Source organism: Pelobates fuscus, chromosome 7 (assembly GCF_036172605.1).
Source record: "Pelobates fuscus isolate aPelFus1 chromosome 7, aPelFus1.pri, whole genome shotgun sequence".
Classification (NCBI taxonomy): Eukaryota; Metazoa; Chordata; class Amphibia; order Anura; family Pelobatidae; genus Pelobates; species Pelobates fuscus.
In genome coordinates this window covers 176,594,705-176,617,273 of record NC_086323.1, presented here as the reverse complement: position 1 = coordinate 176,617,273, position 22,569 = coordinate 176,594,705, and the positions used below count along the sequence as shown (strand labels likewise).

At 44.8% G+C, this 22,569-nt stretch overlaps 1 protein-coding gene across 1 annotated transcript in view; it reads left to right on the top strand.

The window, feature by feature from the left end:
* The first annotated feature begins 171 nt into the window (after window positions 1-171).
* The window catches only part of DDX47 (DEAD-box helicase 47), a 66,088-nt gene continuing 43,690 nt past the window's right edge, over window positions 172-22,569 (top strand). Inside the window, exon 1 of the mRNA XM_063427583.1 lies at window positions 172-271. Coding sequence (XP_063283653.1) covers window positions 203-271 — 69 coding nt within the window. The 5' untranslated portion in view covers window positions 172-202. The remainder of the gene's footprint in view (window positions 272-22,569) is intronic.

Here is a 22,569-nt window from a genome sequence, read left to right as displayed (position 1 = left end):
TTTAATTTGCTGTAGTCTAACTTCACATACAGTGTGCCAACACATTCTTATTTTTAAATAAATGATATTGCAGCTTCGGTAAAATATAAAGAATATTGACATTCAGTCAGGCAACAGGAAGAACTACGTATTCCGGCATGCTGTGCGGCAACGTTGTCGCGTACATGACGTCAAGGCTTGAGGACACATTCTCCCATCTAACATGGCATCACACGTGGGGCAGGAGGATGCAGCCGATCAAGTAGAAGATAAATCAACTTTTAAAGACCTGGTGAGCAGCCGTCACAGAGCGAATGAAGGGCTCGGTGTGTTAGGGATATAAAGTAGGGAAGGGACCTTTTATTTAGCTCTTGCTTCACTTGTTATAATATCCTCCATTCTTTCATCATTTGTGAAAAGCTTGTTTGAAAGTTCCATCACACAGGCAGTCTGCTGTTGTTTATATAGCACCATCAGATTCCGTAGCGCTGTACAAAGGGTATATATCGGTTTTAGAAGGTCACATCGGTTCATTGAGCGTCACTGATAAATTAAAAACATGTTGTGCCTTCACCTGTAGAATAGGTTTGATTACATACATACAATGTTTTACTTGTTCCTGTTCCCTTACAATCTGCTCGTTTAAAGGGTTAGCCAACCACCAATACTACCTGCTTTAAAAAGTGGCCATGGTGGTAGGAGTCTGAAACACAATGCGCATCCAAAGATATTTCCAGTTTTGTGACAGAGGCACTTCCGTCAGTTTCTCCGGTATCATTTGGTGCATTGGCTGGGAAGCTCATCGTTCAACGGTAGCTGAGAAGCAGAGGCGTGAGACGGTCTATCTTTGCCCACGTTCTCTACGGCTGCACCCCTGAACTTCTGCGTGGACCTCCCTTCATCTCGGCGCCACTGGTCTGTTGTCCAGGAGATCATCGGCCTCTACGTAGTAAGTGCTGGGGTGTCCCCGTCGATGAGTGTGAACTCAGGTTCAGGAACGAGGAGGTAAGACGACCGCTGTTTTAGACGGCGGACCCACTAGGGGTATACCGATTGTGCGGTAGGCCCATAAGGGGTTAATCTGTGTATGGAATCTGCCCCCTCTGTCGGATGGGAAGGCGCGAAGGCGCACCGCTCAATCGAACGCTCTTTTTAGTAAGACCGTTTGATTTGGTTTGGAGTCAGGCGGGGTTCTGTGTAAATAGCCCTAGCCGGACACCGGTGTCTTGTCTAGACTAGCGTTCTAGGGTGTACAATTTGTTCGCTAGGTCGGAGGGACCGGGAGACTAAGCGGCGTCTGTGTAAATTCGGTCCGCTAGCTCTCAACCTATCTTGGCTAAGTGGGAAGGCGTGTAAATTTGGAACCCACTAGACTATTGATAGAGTAGAAAGACTAAAAGGGTTCTGTTGTAAATTCCGCCCTCTTGTTCGCTATATGTGGTGTTTGGGCAGTGTGGCTAACCAAAACGGATGTAGATAGTTTTAGGTAGTCCATCAAGGTACTGGCCAATAGATTAGTTGGGAATTGTATATGTGATAAAGATTGTTTAGTAACGTGTATATCTTGTTAGATAGCGTGAGCTCTGCCGTCTAGCGAGAGTGTTAATAGTGTGTTGCTGTATTATAGTGTACGGTACCATAACCCTGTATATTTACTGACACTGTACATAAGTACTAATAATTGTCGTCTATTGCATGTTTAACACCATAACCACTAATAATTGTATTGTGACCTTAAATTGTACTTTGACCTATGCTAACCGTACTGTAACTGCTGTTTGTAAAGACGATGTTACTGGGGTGTGTTATAGACGGGTAATTCATATATAGAGAATTATAGCGTGGGTGACGGTATAGTTTCGCCAAAGGGCATAATTTCGATTACTTAGTGACTGGTGTAACAGCTGTGTGTGTACGGGAATTCCCTGAGTGTTTTTATTGTGTTATTGTGTACGTTTCACTTGGTAACTGTACCACGTGGTGCTGTTGCCGAAGGAACGGGTGTGACTGTTGAATAGAGTGTGTGTGTGTATAGCATTCGTTGTCAACGACGCTCCATTGATAAGTATGGGCGCGTCGGAGTCGACTATTTTGGATCCCTTTGGATGTATGGTAAAGAATTTTAAATAGGGATTTACAGTATGTGATTTTGGGGTTAAAATTTCTCCTGCACGTTTGATCACTTTGTGCACTAGGGAATGGCCTACTTTGGTTGCGGCATGGCCGCCACGTGGCAGTTTGGATCCAAATCTGGTACAGCGTGTACACGTAGCTGTATCAGGTAGGCCTGAACTATACGGACAGTTTCCATACATTGATTGTTGGAGGCAGGCCGTAAACGACTTGCCAAGATGGGTCCGAATATGCCACGAGGAGCAATGTCGCCTCATGGTGGCCAGGACTTGTTTGTCCACTAGGACCACGGTTAAGCCCATTTTGGACACGCCCCCTGAGTCCGAGATCCCTATGCCGCCCCCTTATTTCTCTGCAAGGGGAAGTGATACAAGTACAGGAAGTTCTACACCCCCTCCCCCGTTGTCCCCATCTACTTCCTCCTCCAGCTCAGAATCCACCCCACGCCATACTAAACCTCCCCTTCCGGTACCAGCCCCCGTTAAGCCCACCTATCCCGATTTGGCGCCATTTCAAGCTTCCGGTCAGGCTTCCTCTAGCCCGGCTCGGAATATTTTATTCACCGGCCTTCCCTATGATAAAGCTTCTACATCCGCACGTCTTATTACCCCCCGACCGGAACCCCGAACCGACGCCCCTCCACGAAGCCCTATACTAACCCGACAACTGACCGGTACCCAAAAACCTAAACATTACCAGATGCCTCTTCGTTTGAATCCCGGGTCAGCTTACCTTAATGATGTAGGTCAAATGGTGTATGCTGACCCAGTCTTCGTATATGTCCCATTCACGACTACCAATCTCTTGAATTGGAAGACCCACAATTCCTCGTATACTGAAAAGCCACAAGCCATGACCGATCTGTTCACCTCGATAGTCCAGACGCATAATACAACTTGGGCTGATTGCCAGCAATTATTAATGACATTATTTAACAATGAGGAGAGGACTAGGATAAACCAAGCGGCTATTAAAGCGCTGGAGGAAGAAGCCCGTACTTTAAACCAAGCAAATCCAGCAGCATGGGCCGCAACTCATTATCCTAATGCTGATCCCGACTGGGATGTTAATGGCGCAGATATGGTTCATCTAAAAGCCTATAGAGACGCTATAATTGCTGGCATGAAAGCCGGAGGGAGGAAAGCCATAAATATGTTGAAGACGGTTGAGGTGATTCAGAAAAGTGATGAAGCGCCTAGTGTCTTTTATGACCGATTATTGGAGGCATACCGTCTGTATACCCCCTTTAATCCGGAAGACACTGAGAATTCCCGAATGGTAAACTCTGCCTATGTCAGCCAAGCTTACGGAGATATTAAGCGCAAGCTACAGAAGTTAGAAGGGTTCGCAGGAATGTCCATCACCCAATTAATGGAGGTAGCAAATAAGGTTTATATGAATAGGGAATCAGAAAGTAAGAAAGAGGAAGAGCGCAAGATGCGTAAAAAGGCGGATATGCTAGCGGTAGCGATCGCAGGCGTAGATAGACGGGGCCCAGATAGAGGCGATAGTAGGTGGAATAGGGAACCCCTGAGTAGGAATCAGTGCGCGTATTGTAGAGAAGAAGGGCATTGGAGAAGCGAGTGTCCAAAAAGAGAGCAATACGAGAGAGACCAACCCAGGGCAGGATATGGAAATTTTAGAGGCAGAGCGAGAGGTAGAGGAGGTCCCGGAGGGAGTAATAGTAATAACAGAGGAAGTGTAAGAGAAGACAGATACTATCCCGCAGCGCAAAGGTCCCGCGATAGAGAAGATAGGGACTTTGTAGGATTGGCTGACACGGTCATGGAGGACTATTGATACCGACCGGGCTCCATCCCCCTTGGTCGAGCGGAGCCTATGGTCGATGTGTCAATAGGGGGAAAAAGGAGTGCATTCATGATCGACACTGGTGCTGAACATTCGGTGGTGACTGACCTAGTTGCTCCTCCATCCGGAAGAACTATTACCGTAATCGGAGCAACTGGAAGGAGTGCTGCAAAACCGGTTCTTAAAAGTCGACTCTGTACATTGGGAGGCCACGTAGTAAAACATAAATTCCTTTACATGCCTGAATGTCCAGTCCAATTGCTGGGACGTGATTTGCTATCCAAATTACAAGCGCAGATTACGTTCCTACCAAATGGAACAACATCCTTAAAGTTTAATGGACCTTCAGGTATTATGACTTTATCCGTACCAAAGGAAGAAGAGTGGCGACTTTATACAGCGTTGACTAGCCAAAACCCTAAGAGTGATGGTGTCAGGATCGGGACAGGGATCCAACACGCAGAGTACAAAGAGTGGAAAGGTACGTATACCGGGCCTTAGAATGGCCGGACTAACGTACCGAGAGTAACAGAGAATAGTCAGAGACAAGCCGAGGTCGAGGGAACAGGAAGACAGACAAGCGAAAGACAAGCCGGGTCAAGGGAGAACAGATAAGCAGGGTAGTACAACAAGCCGAGTCAAAACCAAAAAGAGCAAACTAGAATACCAGAGCACTGAGTGACTAGACAAGCTAGAACCACGACAGGGCAATGAGCTGAAGCGAGAAGTAAGCTTAAATACCCTGGCTCTGGATGGTAATCACGCCTCTGACAAGTACCGATTGGATATCGGACACTTGAGTGACAGGTCGCTCGTGATAGCGTCATGACGTCACGTATTGAGCGTCCCGCTAGAAAAGGACGTGGATTCCTCGCGGCCGGTGTTTAAGTGACTGGATGAACCGCGAGGAACGAAGGAAACAGCTCGCCTGGACGGGCAAACCACCAAATCTCTACCTCCCTTAGAGGTAGAGGCCTCAGGTACCCTGACAGTACCCCCCCTCTCAGATACGCCCACCGGGCGGAAGGAACCGGGGCGAGATGGGAAGCGGAGGTGAAATGCTCTGCGAAGGCGAGAAGCATGAACGTCCTCCTGAGGTACCCAACTCCTCTCCTCAGGACCATATCCCCTCCAGTTGACCAGATATTGCAATTTTCCCCTTGAAATTCTGGAATCAATGATGGAGCTGACCTCGTACTCCTCCCGACCCTCCACCTGAACAGGACGAGGCGAGGAGACCTTAGAGGAGAATTTGTTGCAAATAAGAGGTTTCAACAAGGAGACATGAAAAGAGTTAGGAATGCGTAAGGCAGGTGGCAGAGCAAGGCGATACGCAACCGGGTTGATACGAGTGAGAATCCTGTAAGGACCTATGTAGCGAGGAGCAAATTTCATAGATGGAACTTTTAGGCGAATATTCTTAGTACTCAACCATACCCTATCCCCAGGAACAAAAACAGGAGCCGCTCTTCTATGCTTGTCAGCGTGTTTCTTGAACAACGAAGAACTATGTAATAGAATTTGCCGAGTCTGATCCCATAATCTCTTCAGATTGGCGACATGATCATCAACCGACGGTATCCCCTGAGAAGAGGAAACCGAAGGAAAAATCGAAGGATGAAAGCCATAGTTCATGAAGAAAGGGCTAGAGCGAGTTGAATCACAAACAAGGTTATTGTGTGCGAACTCCGCCCAAGGAATCAGACCGACCCAATCGTCCTGATGTTCGGAAACAAAGCAACGCAGATACTGTTCGATCTTTTGATTAGTGCGTTCAGCAGCTCCGTTAGACTGAGGGTGATAGGCAGAGGAGAAGTTCAACTTGATACCCATTTGAGAACAAAAGGATCTCCAGAAACGTGAGACAAATTGAGAACCTCTATCAGAAACAATCTCCGAAGGAATCCCATGTAGGCGAAAAACCTCTCTCGCAAAAATCTCCGCCAATTCAGGAGAAGTCGGAAGTTTAGGTAATGGTACGAAATGAGCCATCTTAGTAAATCTATCCACCACCGTGAGAATAACAGTCTGTCTCTTGGAAGCAGGTAAATCAACGATAAAGTCTATGGACAAACAGGACCAAGGTTTCTCAGGAACGTCCAAGGGGTGTAACAGGCCACATGGAGAAGCATGAGGTAGTTTAGTCTTGGCACAAGTCTCACAAGCTGCGACGAACTCCTCAATATCTTTTCGAAGTGAAGGCCACCAGAAATCCTTGGATATTAGAGAGTATGTCTTGCGAATACCAGGATGACCAGCTATCTTACTTTCGTGAAAACACTGTAAGAGCTCCAGTTGAAGTTCAGGAGGAACAAAGTTTCTTCCCTCAGGAGTGTTTCCGGGAGCTAGATGTTGTGACTTCAAGATCTGGTCAAGTAGCGGAGAATGAATTTTAAGGCTGGTATTAGCAATAATATTGCATTTGGGTACAATGGAGGACACAAGTGGTTCAACTGAAGCAGAAGGCTCAAATTGGCGAGATAGCGCATCGGCTTTAGAATTCTTTGAGCCAGGTCTGTAAGTCAGAACGTAATTGAAATGGGTAAGAAACAACGACCAACGAGCCTGCCTGGAGGACAAACGCTTGGCCTCTCCGATATAAGACAAATTTTTGTGGTCTGTTAGAATGGTAACAGGATGTAAAGTACCTTCCAATAAATGTCTCCACTCTTTCAAAGCCTTGATAACCGCTAGTAATTCTCTGTCACCAATGTCATATCTGCTCTCAGTACCGGACAATTTTTTAGAGAAAAATCCACATGGATGTAAGGGTTTATCAACCCCCAACCTTTGGGATAGGACAGCACCTAAACCAGTCTCTGATGCGTCTACCTCAAGCAGAAAAGGCAGGGAAGTGTCGGGGTGAACTAAAATTGGAGCGGAAGCGAAAAGCTCCTTGAGAGTTTTGAACGCAAGAAGAGCTTCAGTAGTCCAATTCTTAGTATCAGCCCCCTGTTTGGTCATATTAGTGATAGGTGCGATAATTGAAGAGTAGCCCTTAATAAAGCGCCTATAATAATTAGAAAAACCAATAAACCTCTGTACGGCTTTAAGACCTTTGGGTAAAGGCCACTCTAGAATGGACTGGAGTTTATCCGGATCCATCTTAAATCCCTCCCCAGAGATCACATAGCCGAGAAAGGTTACCTGGGTTTGATCAAAGCTACATTTCTCCAACTTGCAGTACAAACCATGCTGAAGAAGCTTGTGCAAAACCCTCCTGACTTGCTTGTGATGAGTCTCAATCTCGCTAGAATGTATAAGTATATCATCTAGGTATACAATGACGCACTCTTGCTGAAATTCCCTAAGAACCTCATTTATCAGATCTTGGAATACCGCTGGTGCATTGCATAACCCAAAAGGCATAACCGTGTACTCATAGTGACCATAGCGAGTATTGAATGCCGTCATCCACTCATGTCCCTGCTGGATTCTCACCAAGTTATATGCCCCTCTGAGGTCTAACTTGGTGAAAATTGTGGAGCCCTTCAAACGATCGAAGAGTTCGGTGATCAAGGGAATCGGGTAGGCATTTTTAATGGTTATCTTATTCAAGCCTCGATAATCAATACAAGGTCTCAAAGAACCATCTTTCTTTTTAACAAAAAAAAATCCAGCCCCGGCAGGGGAGGAGGACCTCCTGATGAATCCCTTGTCTAAATTCTCGTGAATATACTCCTCTAGAACTGAGTTCTCTTTCGTAGATAATGGGTATACATGACCTCTGGGGGGCATGGTACCAGGGAGTAGGTTAATTTTGCAATCAAAGGACCTGTGTGGAGGTAAGGTATCGGCTTTCTTTTTGTCAAATACTGCCTTTAAATCTAGATACTGAGACGGAATTTGTGTCTCTGTAGGATTGTCAGAGGTAGCCGATGTGTTAGTTAATCCTAGAGGTAAGACCTTCCGCAAGCATCCTTCTTGACAATTCTTTCCCCACGAAACAATCTCCCCTGACTCCCAATTAATAATAGGGTTGTGTCTCCTCAACCAGGAGTACCCCAGGACTATGGGAATAGACGGAGAAGAAATGAGCATTAAGGATATATCCTCTTTATGTAGGATGCCAACAGTTAAGTTAATCGGTGTGGTCTCATGGAAAATAACAGGCTCAAGTAACGGTCTACCATCGATGGCCTCAACAGCCAGTGGTGTCTCTTTTAACTGGGATGGGATAGCATGCTTGGCAGCAAAACCCTGATCTATAAAGCTCTCAGCAGCTCCAGAATCGATTAGTGCCATAGTCTTTACTACTCCCTTTTCCCACCTCAAAGAAACGGGTAACAGGAGCCTGAACTCTTTGTAGTTGTGAATAGAGGACAAAGTAGAAACACCCAAGGCCTGTCCTCTAGAGAAACTTAGGTGCGAGCGTTTCCCGAACGATTAGGACAATTTAGGCGTAAATGGCCTCTGACTCCACAATACATACATAAACCCTCCCTTCTTCTGTACTGTCTCTCTCTCTCTGTGAGATGAGTACTGCCTATCTGCATAGGTTCAGAAGTACGTAAGTCCTCGAACTCAGAATTTTGAAAGGTAGGCGCTAGTTTAAAGGAGGGTCTACGGGTCCTATCTCGAGTGTTCTGCCTCTCTCTTATGCGTTCATCAATACGAGATATAAAAGACATTAAATCTTCCAAATTCTCAGGGAGTTCTCTAGTAGCGACCTCGTCAAGAATTACATCTGATAACCCATTCAGAAACACATCTATATAAGCCTGTTCGTTCCACTTAACTTCTGCCGCCAAGGACCTGAACTCTAGTGCATAGTCCACAAGTGTTTGATTGTCCTGTCTAAGGCGCAACAGTAATCTAGCTGCATTGACCTTTCTACCAGGAGGGTCAAAAGTTCTTCTAAACGCAGCTACAAAGGCATTATAATTATAGACTAGTGGATTATCATTCTCCCATAAAGGATTGGCCCATCTCAGAGCTTTCTCAATGAGTAAAGTAATAACAAATCCAACCTTCGCTCTATCTGTAGGATAAGAGCGGGGTTGTAATTCGAAATGGATGCTAATCTGGTTCAGAAAGCCACGACACTTCTCCGGTGACCCGCCATAACGTACTGGTGGGGTAATACGGGAAGAAGCACCTACAGTGGCTACCTCTAGACCTGAGACTGCAGGAGAAATAGAAGGAGTACGTGTCTCCTCAGGTGGGTTACTAGCACGAGACAAAAGTGCCTGTAGTGCTAGAGCCATCTGATCCATCCTATGCTCCATGGCGTCAAACCTGGGATCAGAAGAACCAAGCTGACTGTTTGTACCTGCAGGATCCATTGGCCCTGTCGTAATGTCAGGATCGGGACAGGGATCCAACACGCAGAGTACAAAGAGTGGAAAGGTACGTATACCGGGCCTTAGAATGGCCGGACTAACGTACCGAGAGTAACAGAGAATAGTCAGAGACAAGCCGAGGTCGAGGGAACAGGAAGACAGACAAGCGAAAGACAAGCCGGGTCAAGGGAGAACAGATAAGCAGGGTAGTACAACAAGCCGAGTCAAAACCAAAAAGAGCAAACTAGAATACCAGAGCACTGAGTGACTAGACAAGCTAGAACCACGACAGGGCAATGAGCTGAAGCGAGAAGTAAGCTTAAATACCCTGGCTCTGGATGGTAATCACGCCTCTGACAAGTACCGATTGGATATCGGACACTTGAGTGACAGGTCGCTCGTGATAGCGTCATGACGTCACGTATTGAGCGTCCCGCTAGAAAAGGACGTGGATTCCTCGCGGCCGGTGTTTAAGTGACTGGATGAACCGCGAGGAACGAAGGAAACAGCTCGCCTGGACGGGCAAACCACCAAATCTCTACCTCCCTTAGAGGTAGAGGCCTCAGGTACCCTGACAGATGGATCCTTATTCAACATACCAGGAGTTTGGGCAGAGAACAACCCACCAGGACTGGCCCGCAATATTCCACCCATTCGAATCGAACTACGGCAATATCATATCCCGCAGAAGGCTAAGAAGAATATTCAATCTTATCTGGATAAGTTCATACGGTATGGTATCCTAAAATTCTGTACTTCCCCCTGGAACACCCCATTGCTGCCTGTTCAAAAGCCCGGTACAGATGAGTATCGTCCTGTGCAGGACATGAGAGCAGTCAATGATGCGGTTGTCAGTATACATCCAGTTGTGCCCAATCCGTATAACCTGCTTGCTTTAATTCCGGGCGGGGCTACCTATTTTACAGTCTTAGACCTCAAAGATGCCTTCTTTTGCCGCAGAAGGCCAATGTATCTTCGCTTTCCAATGGGAAAATGCTGTAACGGGCTCAAAACGCCAAATGACCTGGACAAGACTGCCCCAAGGGTTTAAAAACTCACCGACCCTATTTGGTTCAGCTCTGAGTCAAGATCTACTTGATTTCAAGTCCATCCCAGGAGAGTGTGTATTATTACAATATGTAGACGACTTGTTGATAGCAGCAGTTACAAGAGAAATATGTCAGCAAGCAACACACAATCTACTACACATTCTCTGGAAGGCAGGATACAAGGTGTCTAGGAAGAAGGCCCAGTTGTGTCTGCCAACTGTCAAATATCTGGGATTCCATATCTCTGAAGGTCAAAGAATAATGGGGCCAGAGAGAAAAGAAGCTGTGTGCCAAATACCAACACCCAAGAATAGAAGACAAGTGCGAGAGTTCTTGGGGGCAGCAGGCTTCTGTAGGATATGGATTCCCAGTTACGCGATATTGGCGAAACATCTGTATGCAGCTATCAAGGGTACAGAACACGACCCCTTCCTATGGACTCAAGAACAGCAAACGGCATTTGAAGATGTGAAGAGGGCTTTGATGAGTGCCCCAGCATTAGGTCTACCTGATCACACACGACCATTCTACCTGTATGTACATGAGCAAAGAAGAATGGCTGTGGGAGTATTGACACAGTACTTGGGATCATGGCAAAGACCTGTTGCCTATATGTCTAAGCAACTGGATGCAGTGGCCAGCGGTCTTCCACCTTGTCTAAGAGCCGTAGCTGCAGCCGCCCTGCTGGTAGCTGAAGCCTATAAACTCACTCTGGGTCAAGAACTTTATGTACGAGTTCCACATGCAGTACAGACGTTGTTGGATTACAAAGGAAATCATTGGTTTAGTAACAGCCGTATGACCAAGTATCAAGCAATGTTGTGTGAAAACCCAAGAGTGCATTTAGAGACTGTAAATACCTTAAATCCAGCTACCCTTCTGCCGCAACCTACTGAAAGTCAACACGATTGTTTGGAAGTGATGGATGAAGTATTTTCAAGTAGACCAGATCTTCGTGATTTTCCCATCCAGAACCCCGATGTCCAATATTACACAGACGGCAGTAGTTATGTGAAAGAAGGGATTCGCTATGCAGGATACGCAGTAACAACGATAGACAAGGTGATAGAAGCTCGGCCACTGTCAAAAGGAACATCAGCACAAAAGGCAGAATTGATAGCACTGACACGAGCGTTACAATTGGCTGAAGGTTTAAGAGTAAACATCTACACGGACTCCAAGTATGCGTTTTTAACCACTCATGCCCACGGAGCTTTGTATAAAGAAAGAGGACAGAGGGCAAAGAAATCAAGTACGCAGCTGAAATACTACAACTATTGGAAGCAGTATGGGAACCGAAAGAAGTCGGTATTATACATTGTCGAGCGCATCTGAGAGGAGATGGTGAGGTAACCAAAGGAAATCGGATGGCAGATAGTGCAGCTAAGCGTGCCGCTGAATCAGGAAGACAGGAATATGTGGAACATATAGCTGCTCTTATTCCAACTCCACTGTCTCAATGGACTCCAGTTTATACAGCTCAAGCAGAGGAGTGGTTAAAGACTGAACCTGGAAAGTATTTGGAGAACAAATTGTATCAGTTAGAAGATGGGAGAATAGTTATTCCAGCATCACTAGCGGTTGAAATCGTCCAAAACTATCATAACGGGACGCATTCTGGAAGAGATAGTACAGAAGAGTCTCTCAGAAAACATTTCTACATACCAAGATTGTCCAACTTAACTCAAGCCATTGTACGAAGATGTGCAACGTGTGCTAAAAATAATGCAAGGCAAGGACCAGTAAAGCCACCAGGAGTTCAGTATATGGGGGGACTCCCTATGTCCGATCTTCAAATAGACTATACAGTAATGCCTAAATCTGGTGGACATCGCTACCTACTAGTAGTTGTGTGCACCTATTCAGGCTGGGTAGAAGCATGTCCTACTCGTACAGAGAAAGCAGGAGAAGTTGTGAGATTCCTTCTACGAGAAATAATACCCCGATATGGACTACCCTGCTCTATAGGATCGGACAATGGTCCAGCTTTTGTTCATCAGTGCCTACAACAACTGACTCATATGCTTGGTATAAAGTGGAGACTTCATACGGCATATAGACCCCAGAGTTCTGGTAAAGTAGAGAGAATGAATAGAACTATTAAGAACCAGTTGGCAAAGATGTGTCAGGAAACCCAACTTAAGTGGAACGTTCTTTTGCCCATAGCTCTGTTGCGAATTCGCAGTACACCTACCAGAAGGATGGGTCTCTCTCCTTTTGAAATCATGTATGGGCGTCCACCTCCCGTACTTGGTAACTTAAGGGGGGATTTGAGTCAGTTGGGAGAAGGAATTACCCGGCAGCAGGTTGTAGAGTTGGGTAAGACTATGGAGGAGGTACAGAAATGGGTACAAGATAGATTACCTGTGAATATTTATCCCCCTGTTCATAGTTACCACCCAGGAGACCAAGTGTGGATTAAAGAGTGGAATAATGTACCGTTAGGGCCCAAGTGGAGAGGTCCTTATGTTGTTATTTTGTTTACCCCTACAGCGATAAAAGTGGCTGAAGTGACTCCGTGGATTCATCACTCCAGGGTTAAACCAGCAGCGGTAGATTCTTGGCAAACTACATCAGATCCAGAGAATCCCTGCAAGATCCGGTTAAAACGCACGACTCAGTCGGAGTGACGAGGAACCTTGTGGATTACAAATTTTATTGTTTCAGAGATTGGTAAGTGAGTGTTTAGACGGCCATAATAAAGCCTGTCCGCTCACCAACGTGTAATTAAAAAGCCAGGAAAGTCTCGAAGGGACCCCTGTGAAGACGAGCATTACTCCATTCCCTGCAGCCCTTACATCCTGGAAGCTGAGGTGCCATCGCACGGACGAAGACTGAGGATGCAGCCGACGAAAGATGTATTTGTGATGTTTATTTATATGTATTTTTATATTCAGGAAGGTAGAGGTACCGACACTACTAGCTGTGAGGTATGCATTAAGACTACAAGAACAGGTAACCATATTTCCCAGACCCTAATTTGGCATTCGCAATATGAATGTAAAGGTGATGTGTCTAGGTGTAGATACTTAAATGTAGAGTATAGTGTATGCCATTTAGGGATAGGAGAACCTAGGTGCTTCAATCCAGAGTATCAACCCCGTACAATTTGGTTGACTCTCAGGAATGGAGATCCTCAGGGGACCCTAATAAACAAAACGGTGTTAGAATCCGTACATTCTTCGGGTGTTCTGCTATTTGATGCATGCAAAGCAATCTCAAGTGGTAGAAAGCCGTGGAATGTATGTGGGGATCTTAGATGGGAGAGAACGTATGGGTCTAATGATAAATAAATATATATGTCCCAGTAGTAAAAATAAGTATGTGAGTCCTAGATGCCCAAATAGAGAATATAATTTCTGCCCATATTGGTCTTGTGTGGGGTGGGCAACTTGGGGACAGACAGCAGACAAGGACATGATTGTGACTAAGTTGCCTACCAATCCATACTGTAAGTCTATGGAATGCAATCCAATCCATATTCTTATAAATAATCCTGACCAATTCTTAGATAGATATGGTAATTTATTTGGGTTTCAAATATACGGGATGGGTTTAGACCCTGGGACAGTATTGTTTATAGGGATAGAGACCGATACGGTAACCTCCCAAACTCATCAGGTATTCCTTTCTTTTTATGAAGAGATGAGTATAGATAATAGGATCCCCCATAACGCTAAAAACCTGTTCATAGATTTAGCTGAAAGTATTGCCGGTAGTCTTAATGTTACCAACTGCTATGTGTGTGGAGGTACTAACATGGGAGACCAATGGCCTTGGGAAGCAAAGGAGGTAATGTCCGGTTCTGAGGCAGTTGAACAATTAATATCTTCTCAAGCCGATTATCAGATGAGTGTTAGAGGTAAATCTGAGTGGAGATTAAAGACCTCCATCATAGGTTATGTTTGCATAGCAAGGAAAGGAATAATGTTTAATACTTCTGTAGGAGAGTTAACTTGTCTAGGGCAAAAAGCTTATGATGATGATACAAAGAATACAACTTGGTGGTCGGCTTCAAATGTCTCAGAACCATCTAACCCGTTTGCAAGATATGCCAATTTAAAGGACGTATGGTTTGATTTATCTATCACATCTAGTTGGAAAGCCCCAGCAAATTTGTACTGGATCTGTGGTAAGAAGGCCTATTCGGAGTTGCCACAGGACTGGGAAGGGGCATGTGTGTTGGGTATGCTCAAACCATCCTTCTTCTTACCAGGATGAGGACAGCAGTGTACCAAAATAGATTAGCCTTGGATTACCTATTGGCAGTAGAGGGAGGTGTATGTGGGAAGTTTAACCTGAGCAATTGCTGTCTTCAAATAGATGACGAAGGGCAAGCAATAGCTGAGCTTACTAGCCATATGGTTAAACTAGCGCATGTGCCTACTCAGGTATGGAAAGGGTATAATCCAAGTAGTTGGTTTGGTAACTGGTATGAGCAGTTTGGAGGACTTAAGGCATTGGTAGGCGGAGTCATACTGATTTTAATGTTGTGTCTGCTCCTGCCTTGTCTTATTCCCTTAGTGGTTAGGTCTGTGCAAAGCCTGATAGAAAATATAGCAGAAAGGAAGGCTGCAGCACAGATAATGGCTATATATAAATATGAGGCTCTAGATCAGGGAGAACCAATGCAGGAAGAGGAGTGTTGAGGTATTCACATCATAGGAAAAGTCTGGTCTGGTTCATGGTAACCTGAGGTGTATGCAAACCAAGGTTAAGTGATGCCTCAAGTAATTGTGAAATATCAAGAGGCATCAAAGGGGGGAATGTGGTGGAATCTCGGTAAAAATAAATTTAGTAGGCCGAGATTACCACGTGGCATGTGTACGTGCATATGCTGACGTATCGGTCGGTTGGTTGCACGTGGCAAGATACGATCAGTAGTGTACGGAGCATGTGCAAGAATACAGGATGTAGTATTCCCCTCCTCCATTGTGCTGGACAAGCCATGCGGTCAAGCAGGAAGTTAATTCTTATTTGTATTGATTGGTCAAGAGAATTTGCGGGTGGAGCTTAATATGGGAGGAGTTATGTGCCTATATAAGGAGCCTGCACTATTGTCCGGGGCTCAGAACTTGTTGTATTTTGGTGACATTAGTCCCTCTGAGTCCCGATCGGTGAACCGAATAAAGAATCTCTTCCTTCCTGAAGAAACCTGTGTCCATCTCTCTGTGCTTGGCTTCCGTCAGTTTCTCCGGTATCAGTAATCTACAATAGAATAATAACAGAGAAAACCATAGTGCAATAATGTTGTAACAATTGTGAGTGAATAATTGAATAAGTCACACTCTTTATTTGATGTGCCTTTTTGCCACTTTCATCCTGTAAGTGTGCCTTTTTATTTTTAAGTGTCAGTTTGCACTATTATTTTTTTTTTTTCTTCTATTGATACCGGAGAAACTGACGGAAGCCAAGCACAGAGAGATGGACACATGTTTCTTCAGGAAGGAAGAGATTCTTTATTCAGTTCACCGATCGGGACTCAGAGGGACTAATGTCACCAAAATACAACAAGTTCTGAGCCCCGGACAATAGTGTAGGCTCCTTATATAAGCATGTAACTCCACCCATAAGTAGCTCCACCCACACAGTCTCTTACCCAATCAATCGAATAAGAACTAACTTCCTGTTCGACCACATGGCTTGCCCAGCACAATGGAGGAGGGGAATACTACATCCGGTATTCTCGCACATGCTCCGTACACTACTGATTGTATCTTTGCCACGTGCAACCAACCGACCGATACACCAGTATATGCACGTACACATGCCACGTGGTAATCTCGGCCTACTAAATTTATTTTTACCGAGATTCCACCACATTCCCCCCTTTGATGCCTCTGATATTTTCACAATTACGGAGGCATCACTTAACCTTAGTTTGCATATACCTCAGGTTGCCATGAACCAGACCAGACCTTGCGACTAATGACGTGAATCCCTCAACATTCTTCTTCCTGCACTAGTTCTCCCTGATTTAGAGCCTCATATTTATATATGGCCATTATCTGTGCAGCAGCCTTTCTTTCTGCTACATTTTCTATAATGCCCTGCACAGACCTAACTACCAAAGGAACAAGATATGGTAGGAGAAGACACAGCATTAAGATTAGCATGACTCTACCTACCAATGCCTTAAGTCCTCCAAACTGCTCATACCAATTACCAAACCAACTACTTGGATTATACCCTTTCCATACCTGAGTAGGCACATGCAGTAGTTTAACCATATGGCTAGTAAGCTCAGCTATTGCTTGCCCTTCATCATCTATTTGAAGACAGCAATTGCTCAGGTTAAACTTCCCACATACACCTCCCTCTACTGCCAATAGGTAATCCAAAGCTAATCTATTTTGGTAAACGGCTGTCCTCATCCTAGTATTATGCTTCGCTAGGAGATTGAGCGCTTGTGATGTCTCATTGGTAATTATCTCAACCACTGCCTGTAACCTTATAATGCGGTTGAGCATATATATTGGGGTTCTATATCCAAAAGTACCATCCTCTGCCCAAGTGGCTGGCCCATAATAATCTATAATACGCTGGGGAGGCCACTCATTATCTTCCCAGGTACCTATCTCTAGGGGTCCCCTTTTCTTCCTATGATTCACATCATATACCTTAACTCCCAAAGTCTCTCCTGTTTCAATAGGCAACAAGAAGAAGGATGGTTTGAGCATACCTAACACACATGCCCCTTCCCAGTCCTGTGGTAACTCCGAATAGGCCTTCTTACCACAGATCCAGTACAAATTTGCTGGGGCTTTCCAACTAGATGTGATAGATAAATCAAACCACACGTCCTTTAAATTGGCATAACTTGCAAACGGGTTAGGTGGTTCTGAGACATTTTAAGCCGACCACCAGGTTGTATTCTTTGTATTATCATCATAAGCTTTTTGCCCTAGACAAGTTAGTTCTCCTACATATGTGTTAAACATTATTCCCTTTCTTGCTATGCAAACATAACCTATGATGGAGGTCTTTAATCGCCACTCAGATTTACCTCTAACACTCATCTGATAATCGGCTTGAGAAGATATTAATTGTTCAACTGCCTCAGAACCGGACATTACCTCCTTTGCTTCCCAAGGCCATTGGTCTCCCATGTTAGTACCTCCACACACATAGCAGTTGGTTACATTAAGACTACCGGCAATACTTTCAGCTAAATCTATAAACAGGTTTTTAGCATTATGGGGGATCTTATTGTCTACACTCATCTCTTCATAAAAAGAATGGAAAACTTGATGAGTTTGGGATGCTACGGTATCGGTCTCTATCCCTATAAATAACATTGTCCCAGGATCTAAACCCGTCCCATATATCTGGAACCCAAATAAGTTACCGAACCTATCTAAAAATTGTTCAGGATTATTAATAAGTATGTGGACTGGGTTACATTCCATAGACTTACTCTCTGCTCTCTGTCCCCAAGTGTCCCACCCCACACAAGACCAATATGGGCAATAATTATAATCCCTATCTGGGCATTTTGGACTTATATACTTGTTTTTACTACTGGGACAAATATACTTATCGTTAGACCCATACGTTCTCTCCCATTTAAGATCCCCGCATACATTCCACGGTTTTCTACCACTTGATATCGCTTTACATGCATCAAATAGCAGAACACCCGAAGAATGTACGGTTTCTAATACGGTTTTATTTATTATGGTCCCCTGTGGATCTCCATTCCGGAGGGTCAACCAAATTGTACGGGGTTGATACTCTGGATTGAAGCACTTAGGTTCTCCTACTCCTAAATGGCATACACTATATTCTATACCTAAGTATCTACACCTAGACACATATCCTTTACATTCATATTGTGAATGCCAAATTAGGGTCTGGGAAATATGATTACCTGTTATAGTAGTCTTAATGCAAACCTCACAGCTAGGTGTGTCGGTACCTCTACCTTCCTGAATATTTAAAGACACAAAAATACACATTATCAAAAACACTTCTTTCGACGTCTTCATCCTCAGTCTTCGTCCGTGCGATGGCACCTCAGCTTCCAGGATGTAAGGGCTGCAAGGAATGGAGTTCTGCAGGTCCTCTCTTCCCTTCACAGAGGTCCCTTCAACACACCCTGGCTATGTCACGTGGGTGAGTGGTCAGGCTTTATTATGGCCGTCAAAACACTCACTTACTGATCTCTTTAAACACACTTGTAAGCTTGCCAAGAATCTACTGCTGCTGGTTTAACCCTGGAGTGATGAATCCACAGAGTCACTTCAGCCACCTTTATTGCTGTAGGGGTAGACAAAAGAACAACATAAGGACCCCTCCACTTAGGCCCTAACGGTATACTGTTCCACTCTTTAATCCACACTTGATCTCCTGGATGATAGCTATGAACAGGGGGATAAATATTCACAGGTAATCTATCTTGTACACATTTCTGTACCTCCTCCATAGTTTTACCCAACTCTACAACCTGCTGCCGAGTAATTCCTTCTCCCAACTGACTCAAATCCCCCCTTAAGTTACCAAGTACGGGAGGTGGACGCCCATACATGATTTCAAAAGGAGAGAGACACATCCTTCTGGTAGGTGTACTACGAATACGCAACAGAGCTATAGGCAAAAGAACATTCCACTTAAGCTGAGTCTCTTGACACATCTTTGCCAACTGGTTCTTAATAGTTCTATTCATTCTTTCTACTTTACCAGAGCTCTGAGGTCTATATGCCGTATGAAGCTTCCACTTAATACCAAGCATATGAGTCAGTTGTTGTAGGCACTGGTGAACAAAGGCTGGACCATTATCCGATCCTATAGAGCATGGTAGTCCATATCGGGGTATTATTTCTCGCAACATGAATCGTACAACTTCTCCTGCTTTCTCTGTACGAGTAGGACATGCTTCTACCCAGCCTGAATAGGTACACACAACTACTAGTAGGTAGCGATGTCCACCGGATTTAGGCATTACTGTATAGTCTATTTGAAGATCGGACATAGGGAGTCCCCCCATATACTGGACTCCTGGTTGTTTCACTGGTCCTTGCCTTGCATTATTCTTAGCACATATTGCACATCTTCGTACAATGGCTTGAGTCAAGTTGGACAATCTTGGTATGTAGAAATGTTTTCTGAGAGATTCTTCCATACTATCTCTCCCAGAATGTGTCCCGTTGTGATAGTTCTGGACAATTTCTACAGCTAGTGATGCTGGAATAACTATTCTTCCATCTTCTAACTGATACCATTTGTTTTCCAGGTACTTCCCAGCTTCAGTCTTTAACCACTCTTCTTCTTGAGCTGTATAAACTGGAGTCCATTGAGACAGTGGAGTCGGTATAAGAGCAGCTATATGTTCTACATACTCCTGTCTTCCTGATTCAGCGGCACGCTTAGCTGCATTCTGCCATCCGATTTCCTTTGGTTACATCACCATCTCCTTTCAGATGCGCCCGACAATGTATAATACCAACTTCTTACGGTTCCCACACGGCTTCCAGTAGTTGCAATATTTCAGCTGCGTACTTGATTTCTTTACCCTCTGAATTCAATAGTCCTCTTTCTTTATACAAAGCTCCATGGGCATGAGTGGTTAAAAACGCATGCTTGGAGTCCGTGTAGATGTTCACTCTTAAACCTTCAGCCAATTGTAACGCTCGTATTAGTGCAATTAGTTCTGCCTTCTGTGCCGATGTTCCTTTTGACAGTGGCCGAGCTTCTATCACCTTGTCTATAGTTGTTACTGCATATCCTGCATAGCGAATCCCTTCTTTCACATAACTACTGCCGTCCGTATAGTACTGGACATAAGGGTTCTGGATGGGAAAGTCACGAAGATCTGGTCTACTTGAGAATACTTCATCCATCACCTCCAGGCAATCGTGTTGACTTTCAGTAGGTTGTGGCAAAAGGGTAGCTGGATTTAAGGTATTAACAGTCTCTAAATGCACTCTTGGGTTTTCACACAACATAGCTTGGTACTTAGTCATGCGGCTGTTACTAAACCAATGATTGCCTTTATAGTCTAGCAATGTTTGTACTGCGTGCGGGACTCGCACATAGTTCTTGACCCAGAGTGAGTTTATCGGCTTCAGCTACCAGCAGGGCGGCGGCAGCTACGGCTCTTAGACAAGGTGGAAGACCACTGGCCACTGCATCCAGTTGTTTTGACATATATGCAACAGGTCTTTGCCATGATCCCAAGTACTGTGTAAATACTCCCACAGCCGTTCTTCTTTGCTCGTGTACATATAAGTAGAATGGACGTGTATGATCAGGTAGACCTAATGCTGGGGCACTCATCAAAGCCTTCTTCACATCTTCAAATGCCGTTTGCTGTTCTTGAGTCCATAAGAAGGGGTCGTGTTCTGTACCTTTTATAGCTGCATAAAGAGGTTTCGCCAATATCTCATAACTGGGAATCCATATCCTACAGAAGCCTGCTGCCCCCAAGAACTCTCGCACTTGTCTTCTATTCTTGGGTATTGGTATTTGGCATACAGCATCTTTTCTCTCTGGCCCCATTATTCTTTGACCTTCAGAGATATGGAATCCCAGATACTTGACAGTTGGCTGACACAACTGAGCTTTCTTCCTGGACACCTTGTATCCTGCCTTCCAGAGAATGTGTAGTAGATCATGTGTTGCTTGCTGACATATTTCTCTTGTAACTGCGGCTATCAACAAATCATCTACATATTGCAATAGTACACACTCTCCTGGGATGGACTTGAAATCCAGTAAGTCTTGACTTAAAGCTGATCCAAATAGGGTAGGTTAATTTTTCAACCCTTGGGGCAGTCTTGTCCAAGTCATCTGGCGTTTCGAGCCTGTTACAGCATTTTCCCATTGGAATGCAAAGATACACTGGCTTTCCGCAGCAATTCGAAGGCATCTTTGAGATCTAGGACAGTGAAATAGGTAGCCCCGCCCGGAATTAAAGCAAGCAGGTTATATGGATTGGGCACAACTGGATGTATACTTACGACCGCATCATTGACTGCTCTCAAGTCCTGCACAGGGCGATACTCATCTGTACCGGGCTTTTGAACAGGCAGCAATGGGGTGTTCCAGGGGGAAGTACAGAATTTTAGGATACTATACCTTATGAACTTATCCAAATACGATTGTATATTCTTCTTGGCCTTTTGTGGGATATGATATTGCCTTAAGCTCACTGGATAGAGCCCAAGTTTCAGTTCGATTCGAATTGGTGGAATATTGCGAGCAAGTCCTGGTGGGTTGTTCTCTGCCCAAACTCCTGGTATATTGAACAAGGATTCATCACTCTTAGGGTTTTGGCTAGTCAACGCTGTATAAAGTCGCCACTCTTCTTCCTTTGGTACAGATAGTGTCATTATACCTGAAGGTCCATGGAACTTTAAAGATGTTGTTCCATTTGGTAGAAACGTTATCTGCGCTTGTAGTTTCGACAACAAATCACGTCCTAGCAGTTGGACTGGACATTCAGGCATATAAAGGAATTGATGTTTCACTACATGGCCTCCCAATGTACAGAGTCGACTTTTAAGAACCGGTTTTGCAGCACTCCTTCCAGTTGCTCCTATTACGGTGTTAGTTTTTCCAGATGGAGGAGCAACTAGGTCAGTCAGCACCAGTATCGATCATGAACGCACTCCTTTTTCCCCCTATTGACACATCGACCATAGGCTCCGCTCCGCCAAGGGGGATGGAGCCCAGTCGGTATCAATAGTCCTCCATGACCGTGTCAGCCAATCCTACAAAGTCCCTATCTTCTCTATCGCGGGATCTCTGTGCTGCTGGATAGTACCTGTCTTCTCTAACATTTCCTCTATTGCTACCATTATTCCCTCCAGGACCTCCTGTCGCTCTGCCTCTATAATTACCATATCCTGCCCTGGGTCTGTCTCTCTCATACTGTTCCCTTCGCGGACACTCACTTCTCCAATGCCCTTCTTCCCTACAGTATGCGCACTGATTCCTACTCAGGGGTTCCCCATTCCACTTACTATCGCCTCTATCCGTTCCCCTATACACTTCCTTTTCCCTTCTGTCTACGCCTGCGATCGCTACCGCTAACATATCTGCCTTTCTACGCATCTTGCGCTCTTCCTCTTTCTTTGTCTCTGTTTCCCTGTTCATGTACACTTTATTCGCTACCTCCATTAGTTGGGTTATGGACATCCCTACAAACCATTCTAACTTTTGTAGCTTGCGCTTTATATCTCCGTAGGCTTGACTGACAAAGGCAGAGTTAACCATCCGGGAATTCTCAGGGGCCTCCGGAATAAAGGGGGTATACAAGCGGTATGCCTCCAATAATCGGTCATAAAAGACACTGGGCGATTCATCACTTTTCTGTA